Source organism: Marmota flaviventris, chromosome 12, assembly GCF_047511675.1.
Source record: "Marmota flaviventris isolate mMarFla1 chromosome 12, mMarFla1.hap1, whole genome shotgun sequence".
Classification (NCBI taxonomy): domain Eukaryota; kingdom Metazoa; phylum Chordata; class Mammalia; order Rodentia; family Sciuridae; genus Marmota; species Marmota flaviventris.
In genome coordinates, this window is record NC_092509.1 from 68,449,482 (window position 1) to 68,463,927 (window position 14,446).

At 40.0% G+C, this 14,446-nt stretch overlaps 1 protein-coding gene across 1 annotated transcript in view; it reads right to left on the reverse strand.

The window, feature by feature from the left end:
* The window catches only part of Prox1 (prospero homeobox 1), a 49,100-nt gene that overhangs the window by 20,525 nt on the left and 14,129 nt on the right, over positions 1-14,446 (reverse strand). Inside the window, exons 4-5 of the mRNA XM_071619728.1 lie at positions 11,728-11,835; positions 5,185-5,379 (exon numbers count right to left, since the gene is read on the reverse strand). Coding sequence (XP_071475829.1) covers positions 5,185-5,379; positions 11,728-11,835 — 303 coding nt within the window. The remainder of the gene's footprint in view (positions 1-5,184; positions 5,380-11,727; positions 11,836-14,446) is intronic.

Below are 14,446 nucleotides of genomic sequence, written 5' to 3' on the forward strand. Positions count from 1 at the left end.
TTAAACGGCTCAGCAGCTTCGAGGCCAAAAGACAGCAACAGCAGTAAAAGGTTTTCACTCATGTGCCAGTTTGCCAAATGATCACTCATATTTAAGTATCTATTTGGAGCAGAGGGAAGCGCTTCCTAAATCCACCTGTCCTCATTCTTCTTTAAAGAGATGACAGTGTGAATGAAAGACTTCCAAATATATTAAATCTTCTTAAACATGGGCGTGGTTGAAAGTGGAGTGGGCTGGCAAGAGGAGCATGTTGAGGGGAACAGGTTGAGTGAGCACATGCGTTGGTGGGTGCAGGGGAGCCCAGACGGGGTGCCTCTCTTATTTTCTGTGATCAAGAAGAAAGTGAGAAAATGCACCCATGTAGAGGTCCGCAGAAGTACCCCTTCTTGCCTATGCCACCTAGAAAAACGTCAAACCCACTAGGCTCTGTGATGGAGTCTCTGCGATGGAGCCCCTGCTCGGTAAGATGCTATTTCTATCAGGACCTTAGGAAATGGCATTTACAAAGCCAGTAAGGAATGAATCAAGTTCCCCATCCTATTTCATTTCTGAATCTTACACTCAAGACACCTAGGCCTTTAGTGGGGGCAAAGGAGATTAGTCACTCTTCCTGGAACTTAGACTCCGCCTACAGGTAAATGACTAGCCACCAAGGGACCCAAGAGGGACCCTGCTTTTCTTGGGGGGGGGGGGGGTACAGTTACCTCATGGTATCCCAGACTGAGAAAATGTGCTCCATGCACCCCGATGAAGGTATCTATTGCACCCTTCTCAACATACACTCAACTGTTTCCCCAAACCCTTAACCTCTGGATCATTCTACCTCTTTTAACTGCCCCATAGGAAGTGGCCAGCCTGGTTAATGCTGTCAAACCTAAGGTCTTTGGGCTCCTTCAATAGTGCAACGAATCTTGTGAGTTACACACATCAGTTGCCTTAGTTGAGAGTTCCTTGCAAAACAGGTAAACTGGCTACACCATTATTACCTTCCTTCCCGGCTACAGTTGTGAGAGGGGGAAAAAAAAAAAGCAATAAAATCCAACTCATATGCCCCTAAAGTAAGAAGTATCAATTTGATTTAAAAACTGGGAAGGAATGCCAAACCTGCTTTCCCTCCCCATAAAAAAAAAGAAAAAAAAAATTTTTTTGGAAGCTCTTCAAAGTGAAGTGAGAATGAAGCATGGAAATATATACCATAACACCTGGAAAGACAAATTTATTGTTGCCAATCTCATTAAACGCGAGAAGCAGGAGTGAAAGATGCAGCCCGTAATGGAACACCCCTTCCCTGAACACCTTTGCAAACTCATGTTCAGCAGTGAGCCACCCCCATCCTGTGCAATGTAGCCAACTTGCCTCCTTTTAGCACAAACGAAAAGGGTAGTCCGTTTTTTGTTTCCCCTTTGGTGTCTTCTTCCACATCCCCTGGGTCATCTCAAGCTCTCACCACCCTAAGTCTGGATGCCGTGCCAAGAATCTTGGCAATTGTGTAAACTGATACAAAAGACAGAGCAAGCTCTCCTGTCACTTAGAAGGTCCTGACTCATAAAGGCCAGGAAATGCAGGGTCCAGAAGAGGAGAGAGATGCAAGCCACTCCTTCTTTGCCAGCGATAAACCTTCCCCATCTGCTTTATTTTCCTATAGGCCAGGGGTCAGCAACCCCTCCAGCCCAGAGGGCCATCAGCAGCAGGGACCAGAGGGGGATGGTGCTGAGCAGTGACAGAGGTGCCACAGAAAGTCAAGACACAAGCTGAGAGGAAGCAGAAAGCTGAGAAGAGACAAGGAGGACAGAAGAGAAAGAAAAAGTTCTGGTGAAGGAGGAAAAATCAGATTCTCCTCAAACCTCTTCTCTCTTCCCACCTTTATTGGTTCTACCCATTTCGAACAACTTCAAAACAGAGCTCAGGGGTAGAGTGCTTGCCTAGCAAAAAGCCCTGGTTTCCATTCCCAGGACTGCAAAAAACAAATGGTAAGGCTTTAGGCAGGTTGAAATGTTTCTATTAGTGTCTATGTCCTTATTATTGCCCACATTAAATAAGTTACTATTGTTGAAATGCTGTAAGGAATGCCAGGGACATTAGTAAACACTCAGTAAATGTTAGCTATTTTATAATTGCTATAAATAACTGATTGAGAAACTTAAAAACACAATTCATACAATATTTTGTTATTTGACCAGCTAATAATACTCAGGAGGGTTAATCTATTCCTTTACACTGACTGGTTCTTTGGTCATTGTGTAAACATGACTTCAGTCTCTCTACCACATTTGGTCTCTGCTTAAAATTAACACACACACACACACAAAAAAAAAAAAAACAAGGTATACAAGTCTCCACTCTACCATCCTCTTCACTTGCCTTACTGAAATTATGGGCTCATTTACCTTGATCTGAAGGGGAGAAACAGCAATGCAAAAGTAGAACAGCACACACGCTATCAGTCGAGGTATTCAGCTCGAGGTGCCTGTACTACTTTTGGCTCGCAGCCATGGCCCATGCTGGTGGAGCTACAGTGATAAGAACGGTGGCTTTTTAAGCATCTCACTTAAGAAGTGACCTCCATGCTCAAAGGCACAGAAAAGAAGGGATCCTCTTATCAGAAGCATTTTTAGTAAATGTGCTAAACTGAGTACTAAAGTAAAAACTATATGGTGATCGTGGGCTTCTATGTGGTGGTGCATCTGCATGTGAGTGTACGTATGTGAGAGCTTCTGCATGGAGCAGACAGGGCACCATCCATGTTCCTGAGTCTTCCTTCCAACGTTTCTGGAAAGAGCCTGGTTTTTAGCAAAGGAGGAATTTAGGCCCAGAATAGTCCAATAACTTGCCCAAAGTCACGTGAGAAGTGACAAAATTCCTGCCCAGGCCTCATGCTCCTTGCAGTGAAGCAGTCTTAAAATAGACACTGCAGATAAAGGAGAGGTGGCCTGGCTGGAAGTGGATATGATTCACAAAGGGAGAAATATCAGATGTTAATCATATTAAAGGAGGATTTAGATGATGCTAAATGGAGCAGCTTGTTGGGTATCTCTTGATGCCATTGTCCCCTGTTTGTGTCATTTTGGTCCTTGTGCTGAGAGTAAGGGATTAAATTCCAACCAGGTAAGGTTTAAACAACCCCCACAAATCCTAATGTGCACTTTAAGGATTTGCTCCCTTGAGTACGTTATACAGCAGAAACGCAGAAATCATCTCATGAATCTTGGTCAAATCTTTTATGAAGCTTGATCTGTGCTTGCAGGTGAATATTTATGTCATAATATAATATAAATAATTCACTAGCACACTGTAGAAGTCTCTTAGCTTAAGGTTTAGATCAATAGACTTATCAGAAAGCGGTGGGGTGGGGAATAAAGCTCTTAATAAGATCTCTTTAAAATGTTTAGCCATAATCATGTTCTTCAGCTGTAGAAGAAATGTGCTTGTATTCTGTCATTATAGTAAAATATCTCTCGGTTACAACTGAGACTTGAAAGAGAGAGGTTTTAGGATAGTGAATCAGCACTCCAAGAGTCACTAATTTTAATGTGTTCAGCGAAAGAAAAACTTCATTGACAACATGTTTGGCAAGAAATATATTGGCTTTGGACAGAAAAGATACAGTGGTAACTTGCAGTATAATCATTTATACTTTCAAGGAAAAACTATGACTTCCCCATTGCTAAGTCTGCATACTTAGTTTTCTTTCTCTCTCTTTCTTTTCTTCCTTCCTTCCTTCCTCCCTCCCTCTCTCTTTCCCTCATTTCTTCCTTTCTTTCCTACTAGGGATTGAACCCAGGGGTGTTTTATCACTGAGCTACATCCCCAGCCTTTTTTATTCTGAAAAAAATTTCTTGTGAAATGCTGAGGCTGGCCTTGAACTGTGATCCTCCTTCCTCAGCCTTCCTAGTTGCTGAGATCACAGGTGTGTGCCATCTGCCCAGCATACTTGGTTCTTTATAAGCCACCATAACTGATGTGCACTTCCCAGAACTAAGGAGAAGAGCTGAAAAGGAATGGGCAAGCAGAGAGGGTACTGGTGATCAGTTCCCTTTATTGACAAGGCCAAATTGAGGTGTTCTCTTTGCTTTGAAATTAATAACATCCTGGATATTTCTAGTGATCTGTCTATAATGGGAAAGCAAGAATATTAACATAAGTTTCCTTAAGAGCAGATATGAAAAATTTCTATCTTTAGAATAGCACAGCATTTAGCCAGGATGATAGAAGAAATGAACCAATTTTGTCAAGCCACAGCCCATCCACTCTCCTAATTGAGGGTTCGACCTGCAGAACCCTTGTCACATTCCCATCTCCAACCATTGTCACTTCAGCCTGCAGGGCTCAGCAAAATGCCTTTGTGAGTACTGGGAGATTTGCTGGTGTTGTCTCATAGATAGTCATCACGTGGTGGTGAACACTGTTTGCTGAGGCACCGCATTAGCCCATAAAGAAATGCCTTACTCATAGCTACACATCTTTCATTGTTGCAAGGGTACGGCTTCCTAGAATTGTCTATATTGCTTTGTTTGTATCCAGAATGTGCATGTTGTAGATCTATCCAAGACAGTACAGGAGCATATGAGCAAAGAGCAACATGTTTTTATAAAGGTATACATAGGCAAAATAAAACACATGATCCGCTCCTCCCAAAACAACAGAAACAAATAAAACCAAAAAGGGATGTCGATGGATCTCTTCTGATATGTATTTGGTAAATTCTCATACCAAGGCCTCCATTAAGAAAATCAATTAAAGTTAGAAACCATGGAATTACTCCCCTGTCAACATTTCTAGACTTTTTCTGAAAACAACTTTTGTAGCTATCATTGCACAAAACATGCATCAGCTCAACTGACATCCCAGAAGATAAATATGAAAAAGCTTATTGGAACAGGGGCCTCTTCTCTGGAAGAGGTATTTGCTCCTTACTGCTCTTTCCTTTGGACTGTTCAGTTCACTTTTCTGGGGCCAGGTGGGTCTTTCATATAAGCTAAAGAGCCAGAGGAAGGGAATGGAAATGGTAGAGGGGCAACTCCCCATGGTTCTGATGGTAAGCTCTGCATTGTGGCTGCGCCTGTCACTCTACCAGGCCATGGTCTTGTAACAAACTAGTACCAAACAGATTTGGGAACATTTCTTAAAAAAAAAAAAAAAATTAAAGTAAAAGGAGATGACCAAAAAATGTAGATTAGTTCCTACCTCAAAGTCATTTGCTTTATTGTAGTGCATGTTCAGAGCCCTGTACAGCTCACAGTCTCTGGTTATAGACAGCTCCTCCGTACTGGTGACCCCATCGTTGATGGCTTGACGTGCATACTTCTCCATCTGAATGTAGTAGAACTCACGGAAATTGCTAAACCACTTGATGAGCTGAGAGGTAATGCATCTGTTGAACTGTTAAATTTAAACATTGAAAAGGATAAGAATATTGCCATTTTTGTTCATTTGTTTTTTTACGTATTTGAAACAGTTTCAAAGTTCCCCTCCACCCCGTTACCTGGAAAAGCGTGTATTTAATTCTACCAAAATGGTAGCAAAAAAGAAATAACCTTTTTTTTTCAGAATATCATAAAACGTTCCAGCGATGGAAATCACATTACTGACCCTTCACATTTCAAATGGAAAACTCAAGTTCTAAATCAGATTTTTCTTAAGCTTAGCATCTTTTAAGGAAAACATGATTCTTCATCTCTCAGAAGAACAACTGCTTTTGTATACTCTTCTTTTGTGTACATGGGACTGGGGATTGAACCCAGGGGCACTCTACCCCTAACTGCAATCCCAGTCCATTTTATTTTGAGACAGTTGCTCAGGCTGACCTGGAATTTGTGATCCTCTTGCCTCAACTTCCAGAGTGGCTAGGTTACAGGCTTGTGCCACCACACCCGGCACATTTTGTATATTCCTCATGGAAATTCTTTCAAGCCATGGAATCATAGAAAGATCTGTTACTCTCAAGTACAAAAGACAATGAGCACAGGACTTCACCATTATTAGTATGATATAGATTTTTTAAATGAGGATTCCCATCACCTCATATGGCCTCCTTTAATGCAGGAAAATGGCTTTCCAATAAAACGGCAAGAATCTGTTATTTGCTTATTTTTTTGGTAATGGGTGATTCCCATACCCATCTGGCCACAATTCCACTTAATGTTTGTTCACAGTACTAACTTCTGGTGTGGTTTGGCCAGACCTTGGTACCTGTTCATCTTCTCCCTGAAGCCAGTGTTGGATAAGACCCATCCCTCCTTTCCCTAGGTATCTGTGCCATTTGGGAGGTGTGTCTAACACACAGTACACAGACAGCATAAACAGAAGCTTTATTCCTTTTTTAAAAAAAAAAAAAAAATGCCAAGTTACTATAACATGGTTAAGCTTTAAAACTTTGTTTACCAAGATTTTCCTGATGACCTTTGTAATGAAGATGTCTTCCTGGATGCACTGCAAATGATACCATCCTTATTGACAGCCCTCTGCTCATGTAAAAGACAGATGCATCTCAACTTGCCAAGTCAAAACCAATAAATCCATAGCTTTATATCAGGCAGTCTGACAGACAACCCCTGCCTTTTGTCATCACAGGCATTCCCTTCCCTGGGCCCCAAGAAAAAGATGTACATTCATCAAAAATCAGCAAAGAGCACTTATCAAACACTGGCCATGAGAACATCCAGACTCCAAGAAGATGACAGCTAAAGTGTGTATTGGAGCTGTAATTACTACACAGAAAGTTGTTTCCATACTAGCAAAGATAATAAATGAATGAAAATTTATGGCAGAGAATGGAAGGAACAAGGAAACAGAAGCAGGGAGACTGGTGTTTCTCCCAGAAGGCCAACTTGCATCATAATTGCCATGGAGTTGCAAGGGCCCTTACAGATAATTGACCAGAAAATGATTAAGTCATCAGCAAATCGCTTCTGCTTGCAAGAGTTCAAACATGTACTTAACCTATCCAAGAATTATATTTTCACTCTGTGTGTCTGCTCTGTCTCTATTCAGCCTCGCGGGGAACCCGATTAAAAAGACAACTGAAGGACCCCCGTTATCTGATCTTCTGGTTGCCGATTTCAATAGAACTTAAACCCATTACGATTTGCTGAACTTGGAGTTCTTTCCATTTTATCTCAGCAGTAAAATACACTGTCCAAATTTCCAGACACTGAGATAAGGACTACAGGCCCCCGTGACGGCTTACTGTTCCTTTTTAATTCTTTTAGAATAAGAAACAAAACATTACAAAATGATAGCAGGCTGTGCACTGGGGAATGAAAATTGCTTTGACATGGAGATTAGGCTTCTGCATTGTTACAAGACATTGTCTCATATGGACAAGAGTACTGTAGAGGAAAAAATAGAAGGGTATTTTTTTTTTTTCTAGAATGGTCATGAATGACCTAATGGGAGAGGACAAAAAAGTAAGTGCACTTCCCATTATTTACGAATGGGACATAAAGGGAGATTTAAGGCTTATTGTTAGAGAATGGAAATACCAGAGAGAAAGAATGGACAGAAAAAAAACAGACTCCCCAAACATGAGACAAGTGAAATGACCAGCACTAGAGACCAAAGACCAGGGTTTCCCTTCCACAAGTGAACTGAAATGCATTTGATTTTCCTTCCTGGCTAAAAGCAAAGCAAGTCGTCTCTTTGCTAGATATTTGCGTTGGGGGGAGGAAAACTGTTAAACTTTAAAGAGTTAATTTCCCGCGTTCTGTAGTGGCTTACAAGAAAAGGATCAATTGTTCTATAAAGGCAAGCTCTGTAGTGTGTTAATGTGTTACTGCAAAAACTAATCGCTACAATAAAGAGGCTGTGTTTCCACAGTGTACGAGTCTCTGTGACTTTGATTAATGCTTCCCACGGGACATCTCAGCCTCAATATGGGCTGAAGAAACTTCCTAAATATTCAATGAGCATGGTCAAAAGATGTATAAAACAAATCAATGTGACACCTTAATCTGGCTAGGCAGCAGTTGACTCAAGGGGTGGAGGGGATGGGATACATCATTTAACACTGCCGGCTTGCAAAGCTGCGAGCGTCTGTTCTTCAAAGCTGAAATGACATCGAATCTGTTGTACTTAGTGGTTTAGGAGTTATTAGTTTATACATTAAAATCAGCACCCAGTAGCAAACAGGAAGGCAGTGCAGCCCACCCATCCTAAGCATCTCTCTCACATTTGCCCAGTTGCCCTTCTCAAAGGATTTGAAGCCCTGAGGAGCTGAGCTTTGTGTCTGGCGAAATGTCATTGTGAGGGAATTAAGTTGGACTCTGGGTGAAAACACAGAACTTTGTTTAGATTTTTGACTAAGTCAGCCCTGGTTTTACTCTTCTATCCCATCATCACTGTAGAAGAACTTCTCTCCTCTCACCAGCATCTCCACATTATAGGATTTCCCTTTACCTCTTTCTTTCCAAGGGAATTGAAAAGCCCCCATTACCTAAGCCCAAGGAAGTCACTTGGGGAGAGTAAGCACTGTATCTATTCTTAGGGAAAAATACAAAGGTATGGGCATCACCCTTGCTTAGCTCATCTTCTGGGGCTGGTGGCTTTGGTGGACATGTAGGCTATGTCTTATTTATTAAACAAAATATTTTCTGCTCATGCTGGTTTCCACTGGTTTTTACATGAAGACTAACTTCTGATGACTACATGAAGTGAAAGGACCTTACGATTTGGAAAAGTATGTTTTACTAGAACTGGGAATTTCCTTAGATCAATGTGACCACAATCCCAGGATAGGCTAATGTGATCATGACACATATAACTTGCTACAGAGGCACCTGAAAGTGTTTCTCAAGATACGTAATATGGGGTTTTGTTTCAGCTAAAATTCCAAGGTCCTTTTCCCAATATTTAGGGATCTCTCTAAATTCTATAGGGATTTCTTGAATCCTGAACAGAATAAAACTTTGCATTGTATGCTCATATAAAGGGAAATTTGCAAGTCTCTTTCAGCCTTTCAAAAAAAAAATCCACATTTATATATTCATGTTTCCATGTAGCTATAGATATAGATAACACACACACAATATAACATATACATATACATAGACCCCAAGATATATATATATATATATATATATATATATCACACAATATAACATATACATATACATAGACCCCTATATATATATATATATATATATATATATATATATATATATATATAATATATATATATTTATATATATATAATATATATATATATTTATATATATATAATATATATATATAAAATCATTATTTATATGTGTGTGAATTATATATATATATTATATATAAAATCATTATTTATGTGTGTGTGTGTATGTGTGTGTGAGTGATGTTGATATGAACATTACCAACATTCAATTTGGAATGATTCTTAATATTAAAGAAATCTCAGAAAGATCTGCCATTGTTATCTGAAAGTTTCTGGGCCACCATGCCAGGACCACCTTTAACCCTTGTATGCATGACTTTTCATTCTCATCAGCGTGAGCTCAGGGAATACAAATTCATTAATTATTAGCCAAACAAAAGACATAATTAAGAAAGTTAAAATGTATAATTCATTCCAAAACTAAAAGAGAAATGACCTCTGGTGATTTTCTTCTTTGCCTTCTATATCCTACTGTTTCCCCTCCATTAGAGTGCCTAATTATTATTTAACCAGATTCCCACACACTTTGATAGTTTTCTCTCCCAGTATGGTTAAGCTATGTATGGAGAGAATTTATAATCTGAATATTGCCACTTTTTAAAATAACATACGCATGCAGGTTTTTTATTGCTATTTTTACAGAATAGGTAGTTATGTGTGACGCTGCATCGCTAGATGTATTCTAAAGAAATGGGAATGGTTTCTTGTTGGTTTCTATTGCATGGCATTTATAAAACCACAGATCAATAATCTTCCCTGCCTTATGCTTTCCCCACCACATGTGTGCACACACAAAAACATGAGTGTACCTAATGTTCATGTCTACAGTTGGGTAGTGTTGATGGCTCAGAATGGCTACTGCCGTCTAGCCCTCCAGGTGGCTGCATTTGAATGGTGGGTGAATGATGCTTATGTATTCAGTTCGTAAGATTCTTTGACCTCTTTCTAGGTGAAAAATGCTATATAAATAATATAAAGTATTACCATAATTATGTCACACCCTTGAAGATCTTTGCACTAAGGGGAGGTGTGAAGGAGGTGACATGGACACACAATGTGAACACATGTGTGTGCGCATGTCATAATCCTTTTTTGCCTCTTTTCTATCTTACCCTCATCAAATCAAGATTCTGGGAGGATTCCCTAGAAGATAAACTTTGCCAGGTTCTACCAAGTTCTAGAAGCCAGCCAGTCCTCAACCTGCTGGCCAATTCCCTTCTACAAGTCTATTCTAGATACCCCACCTCCATCCACCCCCTGCCCAAACCCAGACCCTTTTCTTGGTCTCCTGTGTTACTCAGCCTGTTCTTAGGCAACCCCTTTCTGTTCCAGACTTTTTCTGCCTTCCCCATCCTTCCCAGTCGGTTGGCACTGAATGAGGAGAAAACATGCCTTCCACTTAAGGAGTACAGCCAGGGAAGGGGAGAGATAAAAGGCTCAAGTTGACACACAATTCAAAAGCAAACAGGAGTGAAAACAGAACTTTTCTCATAAGGCCAAATCAAACATCAATGAAGGAAACTGAAATGAGTTGGCCTGCAAAATGGGGCCAAGGAAGCAACTCGAGCCTGGAGTACAAAACAAGCTATGCAGAGGGAAGCCGGAGAGGAGAGAGCATGTTTTGGCAGCTTCTGAGTTCTCAGTGGCAGAAATAAGAACTTGTACATATGGGGGTGGGCAGTGGAGGGGTGGGGGAAAAAAACACCCAACCCTAATAAACTAATCTCAGCTAATGTAATGTTTATCAAGTTCCTTGGATAATGATACCATGTGTGCCATTATCATCATCAAAACCCAATCTATGTTTTAAAAAGTTACAGATGATTAACACAACATCAAGTTGATGCAAACAATTACTTAAAGCCCACACACAACACACACACAGAGACACACACACACAGACACATACACACACAGAGAACCAGGAGGTCCCCATATTCTGTAGAATGAGGGAGGCTGCAGCTGTAGGCCGACAGCTTTCATATCCTCATTTGAATAATGTGTCCTGAATCTGTCACTTTATTCATTCTCCTTATGCTCAGTGTACTCTACATCAACAACAAATTAAGTTGTAAATAAGAGACAATCATCACTTTTGTTTTTAAGCAGCTACTGCATAGAGAATTTCAATGCACGCTCCTTTTCGACAGGGGGGAAAAAGAGGTGCTAGAGTTTGCTTTCATGGGCACAAATATGGGGGAACCAACAGAAACAAAAACAGAAACAGTTTACTGTTGCAGAGGGGAGGGGGGGGGGAAACATTCTCTAAAGCACAACCATCCATTACGAGCGGAAATTTCTTCCAGGAAGCTACTAAAACATACAAAGACAGAGGCTAAAGTTTCCCGGACTACGCTGCAAACCCTCGTAACTTGGAATACCAGTCCTTCGGTCTGAATACACAAGTGGCATCTCTGCTCAGCACACCTTTAGACAAAAGGACAAGTGCATCCAATCCATTAAGACACAGGTGTATTAATAAGCTGATTCCATATTCATCTCCATTAACTTCTGAGAGTTCAATCACTACCACATGCATAGAAAATAAAAAAAAGAAAAAGAAAAACTATATAATAAAAAAATACCCCTACCTTTACATCGGAGAAGTAGGTCTTCAGCATATTGGAGCTGGGGTAACGGGTATAAAAGAACATGAGCTTTGCTTTTTTCAAGTGATTGGGTGACAATCCTTCCTGCATGTAGGATGCAATTGGTTAAGGCAGAAAATTCCATAAACAACAAGGATTTGTCACTCCTGCCCCCCACCATGCACAAAGTCACCCCCAGAATGGAGGCCCATCACACAGCCCATGGCACTGGCTAAGGAATCTATCACCTGTCAGAAATTGCCAAATGTACAGGTGAGGATGAACAATTAGCTGCAGATTCTTGGCTACTTTGTGACAAAGGTGGCCAAACCTGTACCCTGCTCTAGGTCCCGTATGCTATCCATACGTTCACTTGTTGCTAAGGAGGTAGATGCACCCAATGTGTTACTGCACAACTCTCATCATAAGAGATTTTTCCTTCATCACAATTACAGTTCTGTTTGTTTGACTCTCCACACCCTGTGGTTTACATCAAATTATTATACTGACATACGTGAACATAGAAAACGCATTATTTTGAACACTGTTACACAAGCTTCACATTTTACCTCTTAGTGCTAATCTAATGGGGCTTCGTGACTTGATTTCTTCCTATCATACTTTTATCTCCTTTGAATTGTTTCCTTTAAAATAATGATTCTAACTTGGTAGGGGTAGTTTTGGCACAGGGAGAACAGGGTGGGGGGGTGTCCCTTTTGTTAAAGCAACGGTCCAAAACCAAATACGATTTGCTTGTCCTGGATTTATAGTTAACTCCTTTGAGAGTGACACAGTAGTTGGGGCTAACAAATCAATAAATGTGGGTTAGTAGATCAATAAATGGCCACTTACCCCAAATAAGAAGACCTATTTATCTGGAAACATCATTACCTTTTAGATCTGTAAACAGCAGCAACTAAAACAGTTCCCAAGAGAATGTGAGGCTAACCATAACAATCTAGGCTTCCTGATTCTCGCCCGGATTCTTGGCACTCCTCAGCAGACTCTGAGCTGGGATGGCTCTGGTCACATCTGTGCCGCAGCCTGGCCCTGCCATTTCCTCAGCAAATTAATGGCTTTATAATTTATCAGAAATGAAGATGCACGTGGAGAAAATCAATGTGGTCCCCCACAAGGTCAATTAAGGGTCTTTCCTAGAAGCTTCTCTAAGGATTTTTTTTTCTCTTAAAGGAGAGTCTGGGAAAAATAAGGAAAAAAAGAAAAAGAAAATGTGTACAGGTTCATGCACACACCACACACACACACACACACACACACACACGCACACACACCCTTGATTACCCAACAGAATTTCACATCTTATGAAGAAAAGGCAAATAAACACAGCCACTCACAGAAGATAAAGGTTTCCCAATGACCTCCATCAAGTACAGCATGACTAATCGTAAGAATGGAGGGGAACCAGAGAAGTACTAGAGAATCATGATCAAATTAATATTGATAAGCTCTTGACTACTTATAGCAGAGTATTTAACCAAATATTCGGCTGAGAATTTGTTCAATTAACATTCCCTTTTATACCCCATGCCATTAAAAAAAAAAAAAAAAAAAGATCACCTTGGTTGGCAAATAGAAAAGTTAAGCATTGTGGTTTTGTGCGTGCATGTGTGTGTGTGTGTGTGTGTGTGTGTGTGTGTGTTGTAACTGAAAATAAACACTGAAGAAAGAAAATTTGATTTTATGTCTGTAAGCCAAAGCAGCTTAACTGAACTTGTGTTTTTGTTTGAGGTCCTTAATGATTACAAAGACGATAATTTATGACTGACATACTTCTTGTGCCAAGGAAAGAGCTGAAAGGCCCTCCAGTAACCTCCATTAGACTGATAGAGAAGACTAAAGGAGCCCAGGACACTTCAGGACCATCTGTCCAAATGGATAAGTGAAATAATAGCTGCAAGCTGTCTCCTATTGCCTCATGATAAGAGTTTTATGGAAGCCCCAAGTTTGACAATATTCTCAGATCTGGGTTCCAATCTCTTCTTTCAGACAGCTACATGAAAACAACCTCATATGTTTAATTACTTATGAGTCCCACATCTTTCAAAATCTGGTCTCACATGAAATTCAACTGTTTTGCTTTATTCCTCAGATAGGCAGAGAGCTATCGAAACTTCCTGAAGCTTTCCTTTCATTCCAATTTTGCTACGATGTTGCAGTTTTTATTTAAAAAATAAATAAAATCTCCATCATATTTTGATCAGAATTGAGAGTTTTTTAATTTCATACACACACACACAAAATCTCGAATTTAGATTTCTGAAGTTCAAAATGTTTTTTGCTTCAAAATGTTTCCTATTGGTCATGTTTGGAATCGATCAGTTGAAATGGAACACAGAATAAATCTCTATCTCTTGCTCATTGTGCAATTAAGATAAAATTCCCATAAAATATATGTTTCTAATAAACTATTAAAAATAGCTAATGAAACATTTAAAAGCCAACAGTTAGATAATCCTTTCTTTCTCCTCAAAATAAATCTGAACTGACCAATTGGTTAATTTCCCTTTTAAGTGCGTGTGCTGAAAAGCAACTGTTCTTCCAAGAAAGCACTAGCTGTTTCCTGGATACTTACACACGCACAATGACTCATGATGGAATAGATTCAGTAAACATACAGCTGTACTGAACACGAGCTAAGCTCCATTCAAGGCCAGGAAAGAAAATGAGCACAAATAAATATTAAGGAGGTAAAGGGAGGGGG